This window comes from Carassius auratus, unplaced genomic scaffold, assembly GCF_003368295.1.
Source record: "Carassius auratus strain Wakin unplaced genomic scaffold, ASM336829v1 scaf_tig00005328, whole genome shotgun sequence".
NCBI classification, from domain to species: domain Eukaryota; kingdom Metazoa; phylum Chordata; class Actinopteri; order Cypriniformes; family Cyprinidae; genus Carassius; species Carassius auratus.
The window spans coordinates 415200-431901 of NW_020523650.1; the positions used below are offsets into that span (position 1 = coordinate 415200).

Sequence of the window (16702 nt, forward strand, 5' to 3'; positions counted from 1 at the left end):
GACTGTTTAGAGATTAGAGAATTTCAGCCAATCAGAAGAGCTATGGGTCGTTGCATGGCGCCCGAAGTAATGAGAAGGGGGAAAAACGAACTGCCATCTTCGTGATCTGCCAGTGTCAAACAGCAATAAACGTAAGTTCCTTCTTATTATATTTTTCTTCTCTAAAATCACGCACCTTTATACATTTATCTATATTTTAAATAAACGCGCTGATCGGCTACGTTGATGCAGTGTTTCTGAGTTCGGTTAGGCTTTCTTTTTTCATGAAAGGTAAAGTTAACTGTTAAGCTAGATGTCCAGTCCTGCACTGTTAACTTTGTTAACCTTCTCATATTAGTTGATACTTTCATTATAAACGATGTTATATTCTCTTCTGCTTTACCTTCTAGAAAAATGACAGAACAGCGTGGTTCTTCGCAGGTCAGTATCATATCAAGTGGTGTTTCATGTAATATAAAATAAATATTTACATAATTTAAGAATAGTTAGTTAGGTCACTGCACGGTGACGGTGCCCTGCAGTGTCCTACCAAATCACGTCTGCTGACTTGTAACAGACTATTTGGAAACAGGCGCTTCCTCATGAAACCAATGCTGTGTCTGAAATCGCTCACTCATTCACTAATCCCTATATACTGTATGACAGTTGAGTTCACTATATCAGGAAGGAGTGAACAAATAAATAAGTGAACGGATTCGGACAGTGAAGTATAGCCTACACTGTGCGTGAGACTTGGAGCTGTTGCAAAAACATTGCCATATGTACTTTTATATTACATGTTCCTAATTTTAGAAAATAATACTAATAGCAATAATACTCAAAATTACTTTATATTGCAATTATACATACCTCCGCGTCAGCTTTGTGGTTTCATCGATGGTGTATAATACTTTTTTTTGTAATGCTTTTATGTTCATAATCATTATACTATTAAAATAATGTACTGAGAACAAAAATAAACACATACAAACACGTTCAGAATTATGTATTTATTATTTTTGGTATCTTGACACTTGCTCAAGCAGAGTTTTGAGCTCAGATAACATGGTTGTAGAGCGTCATCAGGCGACCGTTAATTTTACATCGGAATACACTACCTGTTATTAACGGACAAATGTAAATTATCCACCAAATTATCATCATTTTTGTTAGTTAACAACGATGCCACCTCAGTAAATTAGTCATATATTAAACTGAGCAATTGCCTACATAAAATATAAATAATGTAGAAAAAACGTTAAAACAGAAATGACTGTAGGGAAGTCGTGGCCTAATGGTTAGAGAGTAGGACTCGAGTTCGAATCTCTGTCCGGCAGGAATTGTAGGTACAGCTCTCTCTCCACCTTCAATACCACGACTTAGGTGCCCTTGAGCAAGGCACTGAACCCCCAACTGCTCCCCGGGCGCCGCAGCATAAATGATGAACACTGCTCCGGGTGTGTGTTCACAGTGTGTGTGTGCACTTTGGATGGGTTAAAAGCAGAGCATTAATTCCGAGTATGGGTCACCATATGGCTGTGTGTCACGTCACTTTCACTTTAATAATAAAGATGTAAACATCATCTCTCATTCAAACTCGCTCGCTTGGTTTGTGGGAAATAGTGCTTCATTGGTTGCACACGGTTGTAGCGGCCCCTAAGTTAATAACTACGGTAATGATCTTCGCAAAGGGAGTGAATAAAAAAACTAACTTTAGCTGGACAATAACTTAATCCTAGTGCTTATGTAAAGCCAAAACTCTCTGTTGATGTAATTTTCTCTTATCCCTATAAATCTGCTTTGAAACTATTCATATTGTTAAAAGCGCTTTGTAAATTAAGGTGACTTGACCTGACTCATGTTTTATAATATTTTTTCTCATAGTCCAGTTAACATTGGAAGTATTTCTTTGAACTAGTTTTGTAACATTATATATGTGTTCTCTGTAGGAAATGCTGCTTGGTCATTTATTGGACAGGCTCTACATCAGACTATCAAGTTGCCTTGATCGTGCCCCTCTGGACCTAGACTATTTGGAGTTTGTATGTTCACAGGAGCTTGTTGTACTCAGTGCAGTGTCAACCCAGATTCAGATCCCTCAAGCAGTGTCTAATGCCCTTACTGAGGTGCATCGCCTGGTCTCTGTACAAAATGAACAGGAAACAAGTATAACAGTTACCCTGGAAAGGGGAAACAGTGGACGCCCCAGAGTTCTAATATCCCATGAATATGTGTCTGAGCTACGTAATATGGGCCTATCTGTGAGGTGCATTGCCAATTTTGTAGGGGTTTCTAGGTCGACACTGCAGAGACGTATGAATGATTGGGGATTTTCTGTGAGGAATCTGTACAGCGACTTAACAGATGATCAACTTGACATCCTGGTGTCAGACATTCACTCCAGCAACCCACACGCCGGGTACCGAATGATGTTGGGACTGCTGCGGGCACAGGGACATCGACTGCAGTGGCAGAGGGTTCGTGCATCAATGCACAGAGTTGACACTGTAGGGATTGTAACCAGAATGTCAGAGTTGCTGTGTGTGGTACGCAGGACATACTCTGTCCCAGGCCCCAGGTCGCTGATGCATATCGATACAAACCACAAACTTATTAGGTTAGTAGTGTTTTTCAAACAAATCTGTTGCTTGTTCACAATGTGTAAATTAAGGTGATAGATGGTTATACACATTTTTTTACTTGTTCAATCTAGGTACAATATGGTGATATTTGGCAGAATTGATGGCTTCTCCAGGAAGGTTATGATAATCAAACAAGTCTTTATTTAAAGTATTAACAATTAATTAAAAAGTGGTTTGTTAACGCTAAAACAAATTATTTTATTATTTCAATAGACACTTTTAGGTATTACTTAGAAATGTACTTATAGCTGAAAGTAATGTTATCATATTTACCTAAATTAAAATGTTTGATTTTGTGTATGATTTATTTTGTTTTATTACTGTAGATCATGTATCTTGGTGTGGCCAATAACAACAAGGCCTCCACAACCCTTGCCTTCTTCAATGAAGCTGTTGAGAGATTTGGCTTACCAGAAAGGTGATACTTATTGTTAAATTTATATTTTACTCTTAACTATACAACTAATTGTACTTTGTATGAATGGCATATTATCTTGTCTTATTAAAGAATATTAAAGTCGTCAATTATATGAATTGTAAAAAATTATGCAGTTTTAAATTCTGGCATATTTACTTCAAGGGTTCGTGGTGACCACGGGGTGGAAAATGTTGATGTCGCTCGACTTATGTTCTCCATCCGAGGACCCGGGAGAAACAGCTTCATTGCGGGCAAAAGTGTACATAATCAGAGGTATCCATTATTATGAGTACAGTATTTCTTTGTAATAAATATTTTAAATATATATTTAACTGTACTATTATAATGCAAACTATAGTTCTTCATTTATTGTTATTGTCTTGTTTTCTTTTATTGACATGCTAGTTATTATTCAGGTGGAGTAACTTGTTTCTGGACATATAATAATATTCTAAATGCTGAAATAAATTTGTGCTTTTAACAGAATTGAACGTCTCTGGCGAGATGTGTTCACGGCAGTCACATGCCGCTTCTACAGTGTTCTGCACCAGCTGGAGGGGGATGGTCTCCTTGACCTGTCCAGTAGTCTTCATCTCTTCTGCTGCCAGTATGTTTTTATTCCACGACTTCAAGCCCAGCTTGATGTATTCAGAGATGGCTGGGACAACCACCCCCTTTCAACTGAGAGAAATCACACTCCAAATCAACTTTGGCACATGGGTCTACAGCACAATTCCGAAGAGTACAATGAGGTCAATATTTGTGAATTATAATCAAAAACACCATGCATCTGTGTTAGTAGAAGTAATGACTTTATCTTACAGGATTTGCACATCCCTATGATTGACTGGGAAAGTAGTGGTCTTATACTCTGTGATCCCAACTGTGGTGTCCATGTCCCTGAGAGTGACTGTCCTTTGAGTCCTGATGACCTGACTGGACTTAGTGTTGCTGTGGACCCAATGGAACCCTCAACATGCATGGGGGTAGATAAATATTTAGCTGCACTGGACTATTTGCAAAACATTGGCTATGTGTAGGGCCATCATGAACTAATTCCCCATCTAATCAAATAAACACAACTGTATGATTTTTTTTTTCTCCAACGTTTATTGTGAACGCATTTGTACAATTGTCAAATACAACTCTTACTGCTTCAATAAAAGCAAACATTTCAACATCTCAGAACATTGATTACTATGTACAATATGTACTGATAAACAATGTTTAGATTTTTTCTTTTTAGAAAAGCTAAGTATTAGCTTTTTATTAAAGGGATGATTTGGATTAAAATCAACATAGGATCATTTGCACCATCACATTTAGCCATCCCCCCGCTGAAGCCTTTTTACCAGAATGGTACCAAACTTCTACAGTAGTACAAATAAGTTCTGTACTCATAAAACAAAGCATTGGAACATTTTTAAGTAAATTAGGAGTTTATTTAAATAACACTTGCCTGATGGCAAATGCTACTGCTAACGCAGATGTGGACGTCACTTTATTGAGTTGAGAAAAGAACGTTAACGTCCTGGCAGAAACCGATGCATAAGCTGGCAACACTTTGGAAAAAATAATTAGTCGTTACACCACATCCTTATGCATCGCTTTATGTCAGGACTTTTACGTCAACATCCGCGTTAGCAGTAGCATTCCCCGTCAGGCAGGTGTTATTTAAATAAACTCCTTATGTACTTACAAACTTTCCAATGGTTTGTTTAATGAGTACATAACCTATTTGTACAACTGTAGAAATTTGGTACCATTCTGGAAATTATTAGTGGAGTAATTTACGAGATGCAAACATGGAACTGTTAGCGCCTGCACACGGGGCTGATACTTCTAAATAAGTTCTAATTTTTATATTGTTCAACAAAGAGATAAAAAGGCTTCTGGGGGTTGTTTGGTTCGATGCCATGGTGCAAATGACCCTAGGTTGATTTTGTTCCAAACCATCCCTTTAAGCTAACATTTAATAGAAAACCAAATTAAATTCAGACCTGCAACTTGTGAATTCTTTCCACATTCGACTACAACAATCCAAATCCAGTGTCATTTGTGGCAATGCAGTTTTCTAAATGTATACTAAACTCACTGTAGCTGTTATAGTAACCAGGCAAGCGAAGGGTGCGGAAGCAGGTGGATGAGGTTGGGTACTCCGCTCTAACCACCTCCACTTTCATGTTGTCCATGGGTATCTCCCATCCTACCCAAAACTTGACCAGTTGTTTAAGTTGCTCTTGGGACACTGAAAATTCAAAGAGCCAAAGCATAAGACAAGGATTCTAAAAGGATTGAAAACTGATTCTCTAACCTTAAATGTTACTGGTATTCTTTTATTTTTTTGCAAGCATGTTAAAGGTGATATAAGTGGTTGCCGTAACCTCTTGTTTATGTTTGAATTATTATCAAACAAAACAGAGGCTAGCTAGACACTCGCTCCTCCTAATCTGCGCAATAACCCCCCAAACTTGACCCCTACATCATTCTTGTCGGTTATTGGCTGGAACAGTTTATGTTTCGTGCTGAGGGTCAATCTTTTTGTTGCTCATTTTGTTTTTGCTGCAGTTTGTGGAGCGTGTGCAGTCTACAGAGACGGTGTTTCTTTACAGTGTGTTCAGGGGACAGGCAGCTATCGGATAGCGAGGAGATGTTTGCGGTATGTGAAAAAAAAACCTTTAAGGTTAAAGGTCTATAGTGTCCATGTTTTCCTATGGTGTCTTGCCATGTTTGCATAAATAACTATAAATTATTTGTATAAATTGTGACTTAACAAGTAGGACAAAACATTTATGTCAGTTTATTACATCCTCTGCTCAAGTTCTCAGCATGGCACAGGGACCGAATTTATAATTATTTTATTTTTCTCCATGCGTTGTACAGAAAAAGGCAAAGCACCTTCTCAAAACGTGGCAATAAGCCACTGACAATGAGATATTGTTCATGACAAAGTTTATTCTAAATCACAATACAGATAATTTTTTTAATGAACCATGATAACTTAAGGTCCTCCATAAGGTACATTTAAAAAAAAGCCTAATTGTGTGTGTGGGGGGTGGGGAGTTGAGACTAAAATTGGAAACCAGTAGATGGACTTGCAATTTACCTGTTCTCATAAACTGACGCAGGTACCCCATTATTCTGCATTTGGATTCAACCGAGTACCCACTGTCGTCATCATCCGCCACCCCTCCATCCTCAGGCCATTTGATATTGTTTAGAATAACCTAAGCAAGAAAAAGAGACGATCATGACAACTAAACATTCTTTTACCACTTTCTTTTTTTGTAACTTATGTCTCACATTTATTTGGGCTTTCAGACTGCCGCAAGAACAACAACAAAAGTATTCATTGATTCCAATATACATACCACAGTTTCAAACTGTCAGATGGGACTTTTTAGATAGAAATTACTGTTGGGAAAAAAAGTAATACCTCAGCACTGCAGTCAGCCATTGACTGACGTGGAAAAACCGATGACACTGTGTCAGGTCGGGATTCAAAAAGTGGCAGGATCAAGGATTCCTTCAATCCCTGTTTGAACTGCTTTAGCTGCCGCGAGTTTCGTCCAAGCACCTAAAAATATGAGAATAGTCTTTTACCTACCAAGACAACGTACCACACCAACCATAACTATGACAAACTCCAATTACAACAAGATATGGAAAATTAACCAGGAGTGTACATTAAAATAAAAGAAAAAAGCATGTCTAAAATATACAACATGTCGACTGTTAGAAGGGACATGTTTTTTTGTTGTTGCTGGAATTTTAGGCTTACTGCATGTTGAAGCAGATTATGAAGAAGCCAAGTTCTGTTGGTTTCTGTTAACACAGGGAGATCCCATGCCAGTGCCAATTCATTTACAGCTGCCCTCTGATCCTCTGTGAGTCCACTGCATTGGTTCTTGGATTCTTCATCTTTATAAAGCTTTCAAATAAAGATAAGAGAACCATCACAATTACATCTTAATCGTACAGTATGTACCACTTCTAAATACAGTGCAGGTTAAATTATTTTCACAATGATACAACTTTTGTTTTGGCTTATGAAATACAGCATAGAGTATTTGACATTCTCAGTAGAAGAGACTGGTCAAGCTTTCATTTAAAAGTATTTACATTCATACCCGATGAACTGTGTCAAAAAAATTTAACCTTAAAACATTCACTCAGTTTACACTGTTCAAAAGTACCGGTAAGTGGACAATTTTCTGATGGCTGATGTTTAGCAAAGTTGTTTGTATGAAAAACAAAAATTTTCAATCCAATCTGAAGAAATTTCAAACCATTTTTAACTAGTTAGATTTAACTGTAGCATTTAAGATAGTAGTCATATTTAAATATTTAAACATGTTCACTTTTTATAAAATAAGATGCCAATCCTACACAGTTCACCTTATATGGATATTAGTAAAATTAAAGCTGACAATATACACTTTCACATACACTTTTTTACATTTAAATGCTATTCACTGGAGTACTGAGTAAACATCAGAAACTGTCCCTAATTGATTGCATTGCACTTATTGGTACATACCGGTCTGATGGTCTCCTTGATGTCCAAATCAGCCACATCATCTGGTGTGATTGTGGCTGTCTGGGGTGTTCCACCCAACAGCACATGAAGCACTGCTGGACTTAGACCAGCCAGACGAGGGCCCCCATGGAGAAAAGAATGGCCTACAATTCTCCCTGCCACAATAAAGAATTCGTTTTGTGCCAAAACCTGGGAGGTAGAAGGAATTAAATGGTCTGGTTGGCCCTCAAACAGCAAAGTGCCGCATGCATGTCCTAAAGGGAAACCGTGAAACACATTAACATTTGATTTATACAGCAAGATTTTTATTGATTTTATCATAGATTTTATTTGACAATCCCTAGTTTAAATGTATACAATGAATCTGGAATGAATAATATAAATATTATATACTGTAAAGATGATATAAAGTAAAAAAACTGCATCTAAAATATTGTCTTAATTGAAATGTATTTTTATCCATTAACATAAAGCAATGTAATGTTTTGATTTGCTCTGATGTTAAATCAAGGGTGTGTTTGCGCTTGTATTTCGGTATGCTTTGTCTGGACCAAAAAATAAAAAATGTACTTTTTAGGGTCACATCTTGTAACTTCTTTTGCATTCATATTTAATTCGAACCGCACCAAAATAGTTTGAAGTGGACCGAGACCATTTTTTCAGCGACTTGGTCTGCTTGTTTGGTTGCACCAGGGTTCACGTAGCAGCATTCACTTATTCAAATGAAACACACTAACAGACCAATTGTACCTGGGTTCATTTGAATTGAATCAAACGTGCCAAGTGTGAACACACAGAAAATAAATCTAATGTGCATCTCAATTTGTAAAAATATTTAATAACTTCATTTAGCCAAATTAATCATTTTTTTTATGCCAGATAGCAGAATTGTCCAGTGAACTTACCAAAATCAATAGTGAAACCATGTTGCAACTTCTGCATTACCATACTTAAAAAGTGTCGATTCACACCATCCCCAATAGCCATATCTCCTAAAAAAAGAAAAGTTTACACTACTATGCAGCACAAAAATTATGATCTATTTTTTATCAATGTTTTCTTTACATGTAATCAAAACAATAAGGTATACATCATATGTCTGTCAATTTGTACCCAGTAGTTTAGCTTGGAATGGTCTGGCCCAGTCAATGTATGGAGCCTTGTAAAAGTTGAGGATTGTGCCCTCTTGCTCCTCTGCATCTTCTCCGATGTCTATTTTAATTTTAAGGGTTGGCTCATCTTCTTTTTTTTGCAGCCACTGTCTTCTGTAATGATCTGCTGCCAGTTCTGGGCTGACAATGCTTTTCCAAGTTGGAAATGAAAACAGAAAAGTTGTTTAAAGTACAATCCATGATTTTAACTTATGCCCTACCTGTACCAAGTGGTCTGAATCAACGTGGTTTGCATTCCATGCACATTCGTTATACTTGAGTCAATAAAGTTGCATGAGTAAATGTACTGTAGACCACACAGACTCATACACTAAGCAACACAGTCTGTATGGCTACACGGTCCACTCTTGTCCATGTGCAACAGTCAAATAAAAGAGTACAGTATCTAAGAAATGTGGACCAGGCTGACACAAACATGTTGCAATGTCTTCATTGCAGATTTGGAATTTAAAATTAGATTTTCCAATAAAAGCATCTTTCACAATAATGAACAATTTTATTAAGTTAACTTATTTAAACAAATGAATAAATCAACACTAACCAAAATCATCAATTTCTGCAGGTCTGGACCCTAATGGCATATCCTCTGGTGGAAGTGTAAATGATGTACTAGGTCTCGTGTGAAGTGTTGAGCTGACAGAGAAAGAGGCACCAGCGCTGCTTTCAGAGACCACTTGCACAATTTCAGAGTCAGGCAGTGTGGATGTAGGGAAAATCTCTGCAAAACTTAACATGAATATAAACATGTACACACTATAACAAGAAAAGTTTATATACAGTACTCTTAGTATCACAGCTCATTGCAGTCTATAGTGTGGACTTTTACATTAAAGCAACACCAAGGAACTTTTCATCTGTGATCGCCCTACAGGTTATAAGCGGAGTTGTCCATTACAGCTGTATATAGTTTAGGCTACCGAAGCCTACCATCGCATGGCACGATCGCTGTTTATCCAGTACCGGCTTTGGAATGAAAGATGTCCACAGACAAGGTAGATTATGATGCATGATTTTAAGGAAAGTATGATGTATGACGACATCAGAAACGATGAAAAACTAAATAATGGCTATTATAACATTTGATGTAAAGCAAGTCAAATTTGTATTTTTTTTTTGTGTCTCATAACTACAGAAACGTGACCCGATCTGACAATCTTACATAATGCGATTATAGCAGATTAAGGACGGCAAAGTGGAGGCATAAGTTCCTTTCACCCTGTTACGACTTGATGAACCAGTGAAACGATTTTGGAAACGTTGTTTAAAAAATAATGTTTTTATTATTTTAAGATAAAAATCTTCCTTAGTGTTACTTTAATTTAGTATAAGCCTGACTTTACACAAGATTAAAGAATGATCTTATTTTAATCATTTGTAATATTGTGAGGTTTAAATTCTTTAATTTTTTCAACAAATTTTATCTATTTTTTTTGCTTTTCACTAAACAAACTAAAAGATCAAACTGATCATTTTAATCAATTGATCTAAAAGTATTGGCACTATTGTTGTTTTCTTTTTTTTTCATCATGCTTGCAATACCTTTCCCCACATGAACTTGCATGGGAGGCAACAATCTCTGCAGGAAACTGCTTTCCACAAATTGGACAGGAGTCCTAAGGGCCAAGTTGTAATAACGAGGCATATAAATAAACAAACCAGAAAATACTACAGTGGCATTTTAACTGAAGAATAAAATATACAGATTTCTGTGATATCAGTCTGAGTATTTGGTCTGAAATGCAGCTTTAATATTACCCTGAAGCATAATTGATGGCTTACCACACAAATAAGATCTGAATCCTGTTCAGCTGTCTGTTCTGTTTCTTCTTCAGTGTCATGTTTCTTTGAAAATAAAACAAATCAACACTAAATAACAATTCACTTGTCAGCTGAAAACTGAATTAAACTAAAATGATTCTATCAAATCATGGCTGAGGAAGTTTCTTTTTTATATGTCTTTTAAAACAACAACAATTTACAAGATAACTTACTTCATCTCCACAGGACTCAATGTGGAACTGGATCAGGGGCAGAGGAATCAGTTTGCCACAAGTCATGCATGTGTTTTTTGGCATTCTTTCAAACTCTTCAGCATCATATGGCAGTGGGGTAGTATCTATTTTTTCTTGAAGAGGTACAATATATATTACATTTTTCCCATTGTTTGATGAGGACTTCAGAACTTTTGCAGTGTACCCTTCAGTTTCCTGGGGCAATGGAGTAGTCTTTCTTCGCCCACTGCCCCCTTTAAAAAAACATAAATCATTTTAGTAGTTCATCAAATGGCTTTTTCTTCCTTTGAGTGATATAATATCTTATTACATAAGATAAAATTACCACCATACATTAAAATGTAACACAAAATGAAAAATTCTGTTATATATATCTCATATATAAAATGTTTAGATACTTAACAGGTCTGGATTTTTTTTTATAACAATGGAAAACTCACCAGAAGCTTTTGTAAGCAGCCAACCACCACGCAAATCTCTCATTTTGGGAAATTCTTCCAGCAGTACTCGACTTATCTGGAATAAATGTGCACTGCTGTCATTATGAAAATAAATTAAGGTCCTCAGCTGTGTGTTGGAAAATGTTAAAGTATATTAAACTAACCATTTTTCTAACATTTAACCTTATTTAACCTCTAACACTTTGAAACACCATGTACTACAACGTTCTTAGTCTGAAAGTATGTGTACCTTTCTATGTCAACTCATGACTTTGAGTGTGTGCATATTTGTGTATAAATAACATCATTTGGAAAAAGTTTCTGTTCGAATCTTGAGATTAACAAATTAAGTCATTATTAAAACAAAGTTTGCTTTACCCAGTAACAGAGGGATTTGCATATGAAAAACCAATCAAATAGTGGGGAGATTATGTAATGCAGGATGACATGTATGCCATACCTCAATACTATAAAAACTATTGTATTTTTGTGTATGGCGGGATGTTCAATGGAAATTGTCTGAGATCCTCCGGCCTTTCTTATTTTGGGAGATTCTCTGAGAACTGCTCTAGAACTCCTGGCCTTAAATTAAAGCATTTGGAAGGACATTTGTTTAAGTTTGTCCGTTACTTTCTGCTGTGCAGCAGGTCAGTTTTAGAGAAGCAAATAAATTAGTGGTAGGAGACTCGGCCGGTTGTTGACGGAAGACACAAAGAGCTTGAGTATAAAGGTTATTAAGTGTCGATTTGCAGACGCTAGAAAATAAGCTTTAGGGAAAAAAATCCACAACAGTTGTGTATGGTACATTATCTCATAGTCTAGTTATTATGTCAGACATATATGATTGACAGCAATATTGATAATTGGCAAGAAGATATAGTAGAAGTAGTTTTTAGTAAATGTAAATATTAGATTCTCAATGGATCTCCAGGATTTTCATACATATGGACTTGGTGACAACTCCTGCTGTTCCACCATCTTTTCAATCATATGAAACAACTGTGGCATCTGTTAGAATATAATCAATATCATCAATAGCATATAGTCCAGATTTACTATCTTTATGATGATGTTTTTATGTGTTAGCTAAATGATGACTGAGGAAGTAGTTGTAATGTATGCCACTGAAGGCAAATTGTAGAGAGAACCCAAGTGCAGTTTATGTACAAACATGACAAGATCAACAAGATCAAACATAGAACAAAAGCATGACATGGACATGGACACTTAACAACCGTGAAACAAAATTTGACAAAGACACATGGCAAACATGAGGGCTTAAATACACACAAGACTAATGACAAGACAAGGCAAACCTGTGAACAATGAAACAATGACAACATGACATCAAACAAGGGAACAAATGGCATTATATGATTTTATATGATCACATGACAGACATGAAACAGGAACATGAAACATCATGTTCACCTGCCAATCTGCACATCACTGCCTTACTAACTTTATGTACAGTGATATTTGCAACAATCGAAATGATTTCCAACCCTCTACACCAAGAATGACTGAAAGACTGTATTGAGGTACTAAAATAAGTGGATACCAGAATAACTCCATTCCTTTCATTCATTCCTGGTGATAGGGAATCAGTCCAACTGTTCCAGATATCCCTCTTCATGCTTACAGACATTTTAACACATTACATTACAAAGATGTCAAAAAAAGAATGGCAGTATAACGACCACAAAATAAATCACAGGATTTGATAAGTAAGCTGAAAAACCTCTGTTTTCACAGTGGATTTTTGCTTATATTTATGGCTTACCTCTGTATGATCCGCATTATCAGCCATGTTTATGTTCCTCCTTCCAAGACCTGCCTGTAAGAGCACTGCCTCATCCTTTGGGGTTTTGTCTGTGTTTTCAGATTGCAGGCAGAACTGCAGTTCCATAAACTTTGTCACTGATACACGTGGAGTATCAGCTGACTTCCTTTTTCTTTTCAGGCCTCCAGAATACATTGAGGGGAAACATCTTAGATGAAGCAAAGGCAGTTATTAGTGTAAATCTAAATCTAAATTTTTTTTTAATGATTAAAAAACAGTGTTGAGTGCTGTTGTATAAAACTGTTAGCACACTGTAACAGAGTATTTATTATTTTAAATAAGTAATAATTAATGACGAGCCATTTAATTATTAGAAAATAATGCATGGAATAATGCAATAATTCAACAGAATGGAGTCAAATATATCTACAGTTGCCACACATCATGACAGTGTTCAGAAGATGATGCATTTCAAGATTTTTGTCAGGTTTTTGTCCTTAAAACGCTCGTGTGTGGAACTAATTTCTTTATCTTATCTAATCCCATGCTTCCATTGCTTATTCTAAAACGACATTTTAGAGCTAACAGAGGCTTCAGCCACTGATAGCAGAGTAATGCAGTTATTAATGCAGTTATAAGAGAGGGAGATAGAGAGAGAAAGAAAGAAAGAGAGATCAAGCGTGTCTGAGCATCTCTCAACAGTGTTCGGCAGCAGCGGCTCTACTAATAGTGAAACTATAAGTTTAACTGCTTTAAGAACAGCTTTTATATTCCCTCGATAGTAAAAAACGTCATGTAGCTTTAAAGCCGCTGTATTATTTTACAGATAAAATCATCAAAGCAGCTCTGCGAATACGTTTCAGTGTGAGTGTGTGTCTGTACTGTATGTGTGTGCATTTGAGGGAGAGAGTATGTGCTTTATGTACAAAATCATACCTAATTTACTTCTGAATTCAGCTGTAAAGACCTTTGAAATAATTGAAATAATTTGGCAAAGTGACATGGAACTGTAATGCGGTCAAGACCTGCCTGGAACTACTTTAGCTGTGCGTTTCCCTGAAAGTAATTGCACACCTTAGAATGTTTTTCAACCAATCAGATTCAAGCATTAAACAGTCCCGTAGTAGTATGAATAAAGAGAATTCAGAACAGCACATTCTATTCTTATTTTTCTACAGGGCTGAGTGATTACTGGAATGTTTCCAAAGCAAATGGGTAATTGTGGTAAGGGTGACATACAATTATGACAAAAAAATTATTGTGGTTATATATTTTTCCAAAATCCAGCACCCCCACTGTTATGATCACTTACCTTTGCATCTCCTGCTGCACTGTGGCTGGTCTTACAGGTCTGCTGCTGGAAGGCCCAGTAGCAGTAGGCTGAGCAGTGGTGTTTTGAGGTGTGTGAGTTTCTTCCCTTTCACTTCTTATGCAGTTTAGAAGCACACGGACTGCTGACTCAATGTTTGTGTTCTGTTCATTTTGAAAGAAGTCGGGGTTTAGATGTAAGTGTTTTTTTTTATACATTTTCATAAAAATGTTAGCTTGTACATTTTGTGACAGCATGAATAACACAGTCTCAACTATATAGGCACATGATACATCTCTGATGCCTAAATCACATAATTACAGTTGTTGAGTGTATGATCAAATAACATAATCTTGATCCCATAGGTATCCAGGAATTGAGCGAAACTAAACTAACAAATAAACTAAGGGGGTGGACCGTCTGTTTCCAAATAGTCTGTTGCAAGACATGATTTAGTAGGACACTGCAGGGCACCGTAGGGTGACATAACTTACTATTCTTAAATTATGTAAATATTTATTTTATATTACATGAAACACATTTTTGCAGTAACCTACAATTGCAATGACATCTGACATCCCTTTAATTTACTATGGTATTCTCAAACTCACTACCCTCCAAAAAAAAAAAAAACATGATAACTGTTACCCATAGTTTTCTAACCATGGTAAATTCTCATAAAGGCAATCTTAGTTACATTAGGTAACGTTACATACTTGATATGATACTGACCTGCGAAGAACCACGCTGTTCTTTCATTTTTCTAGAAGGTAACAGAAGAGAATATAAGGATTACATAATGAAATATGTATAAGTACATAATGAAATATAATGAAAGTATCAACTAATATGAGAAGGTTAGCAAAGTTAACAGTGCAGGACTGGACATCTAGCTTAACAGTTAACGTTACCTTTCATGAAAAAAGAAAGCCTAACCGAACTCAGAAACACTGCATCAACGTAGCCGATCAGCGCGTTTATTTAAAATATAGACAAATGAATAAAGGTGCGTGATTTTAGAGAAGAAAAATATAATAAGAAGGAACTTACGTTTATTGCTGTTTGACACTGGCAGATCACGAAGATGGCAGTTCGTTTTTCCCCCTTCTCATTACTTCGGGCGCCATGCAACGACCCATAGCTCTTCTGATTGGCTGAAATTCTCTAATCTCTAAACAGTCCCGCCCACTACCTCTACAGATGCACAACTCACTTTTGAACCAAATATCTCGGTGCAAAAGGGAGAGCGCGAAACTTGTCACTTGAAAGCGAAAAACAGTGTTTGAGATTCGTCGCAGCAGATTCAAGCAACTGTAGTTATGTACTTTGTGTTTGTGTTAGAAAAATATACAAGACATTTCTGAGAAAATATTCTACAAGTGTGCAACTCTCATTGAATGAATTCACGTAATGATTTGCGGATGTTCAACATTTCTCCACGACTTCACATTTCTTGATGCAGGTGTGTAAATGCGTTTTGCACCATATTCACTGCAGCATTTGTATCAAAAATGTGATCGTACGAGTTTCTTAATTTGTGATTTGTAGAATAGGATTTGTGCACCTGCAATGAAGAATCTGAGAAGGTGTAACTGTTGTGTTGTGTTTGTGGGAGAGAAAAAAAGTCTACAGGTTTGCAACTCTTAAAACATTTCTCTCTGTGACTTCAAATTTACTGATACACATGTGTGGCTTTTCTCTACAACTACAAATCGCACTGCCACAGGTGTTCAGTTGTTTTGAATCAAAAATACCTCCATACATATTGTCCTCTCCACCATAAAACCCACTCAACTTCATTACTACAAGTACTATGAGTTTCTTGTAGAAATGTAACACTCAAATCTTTCAAACTAATGATTTCTGATAAAAACCTTATTCTTTTTCCCATCCCTCATCCCACTGACATTAAGAGAACCCACCCTTAAAATCTCCATAAGAAAGAAGGGGAAAAAGAAAAAACAGATCAGATTGAAAGAGAAATGTTCAGTCATTGAAGTTACTTAGATTTTCCCCTCGCTTTTCCCGTCCTTCTTCCTGATCTAACAACAGTTAAGAATTTTTTAAGACGAAATCTTTTTTGTTGTGACAGTTCATCATAGCTACTTTCTTTCCTAAACAACATTACTGAAGCAATAAACTTTTCAGCATCCAGGAAGTATTCTCTTATTTCAACACCCGCTTTTCCTTTTGTCTTATCAAGAAAAGAATTGATCTGCTCCAAAGGATACAGATCTTTCCCAATCTCCTTAGATGCATCAGACCACTGCTCTTCATCTCTCATCACGTCATCAATATACTGTGATAAACTCTCAGTCTCATCAGCCACATTTTCCTCAGAACCAAATTTCTGTACAGTACCATCTTCATCAGATCATTTTCATCACCAATACTCACAGCTTTATCA

The 16702-nt window shown here is 36.4% G+C and overlaps 3 protein-coding genes across 3 annotated transcripts; 1 reads left to right on the plus strand and 2 right to left on the minus strand.

Moving 5' to 3' along the window:
• The first annotated feature begins 2950 nt into the window (after positions 1–2950).
• Positions 2951–4238, plus strand: LOC113070833 (uncharacterized). Its single transcript, XM_026244253.1, has 4 exons — positions 2951–3039; positions 3202–3312; positions 3524–3791; positions 3864–4238. Exons 1-4 carry the CDS (start codon positions 2951–2953, stop codon positions 4077–4079), a joined length of 684 nt encoding a protein of 227 aa, XP_026100038.1. The 3' UTR covers positions 4080–4238.
• Positions 4239–5051: 813 nt separating this feature from the next.
• LOC113070840 (uncharacterized) lies at positions 5052–8899 on the minus strand. Its single transcript, XM_026244258.1, has 7 exons — positions 8693–8899; positions 8485–8571; positions 7580–7833; positions 6821–6970; positions 6476–6616; positions 6146–6266; positions 5052–5287 (listed from the first exon to the last, which is right to left on the minus strand). Exons 2-7 carry the CDS (start codon positions 8564–8566, stop codon positions 5070–5072), a joined length of 966 nt encoding a protein of 321 aa, XP_026100043.1. The 5' UTR covers positions 8567–8571; positions 8693–8899; the 3' UTR covers positions 5052–5069.
• A 388-nt stretch (positions 8900–9287) lies between these two features.
• LOC113070834 (uncharacterized) lies at positions 9288–15509 on the minus strand. The gene is made up of 8 exons (XM_026244254.1): positions 15028–15509; positions 14299–14459; positions 12987–13194; positions 11204–11279; positions 10743–10996; positions 10531–10593; positions 10291–10364; positions 9288–9477 (listed from the first exon to the last, which is right to left on the minus strand). Exons 1-8 carry the CDS (start codon positions 15052–15054, stop codon positions 9288–9290), a joined length of 1053 nt encoding a protein of 350 aa, XP_026100039.1. The 5' UTR covers positions 15055–15509.
• Between the last annotated feature and the right edge of the window lie 1193 nt (positions 15510–16702).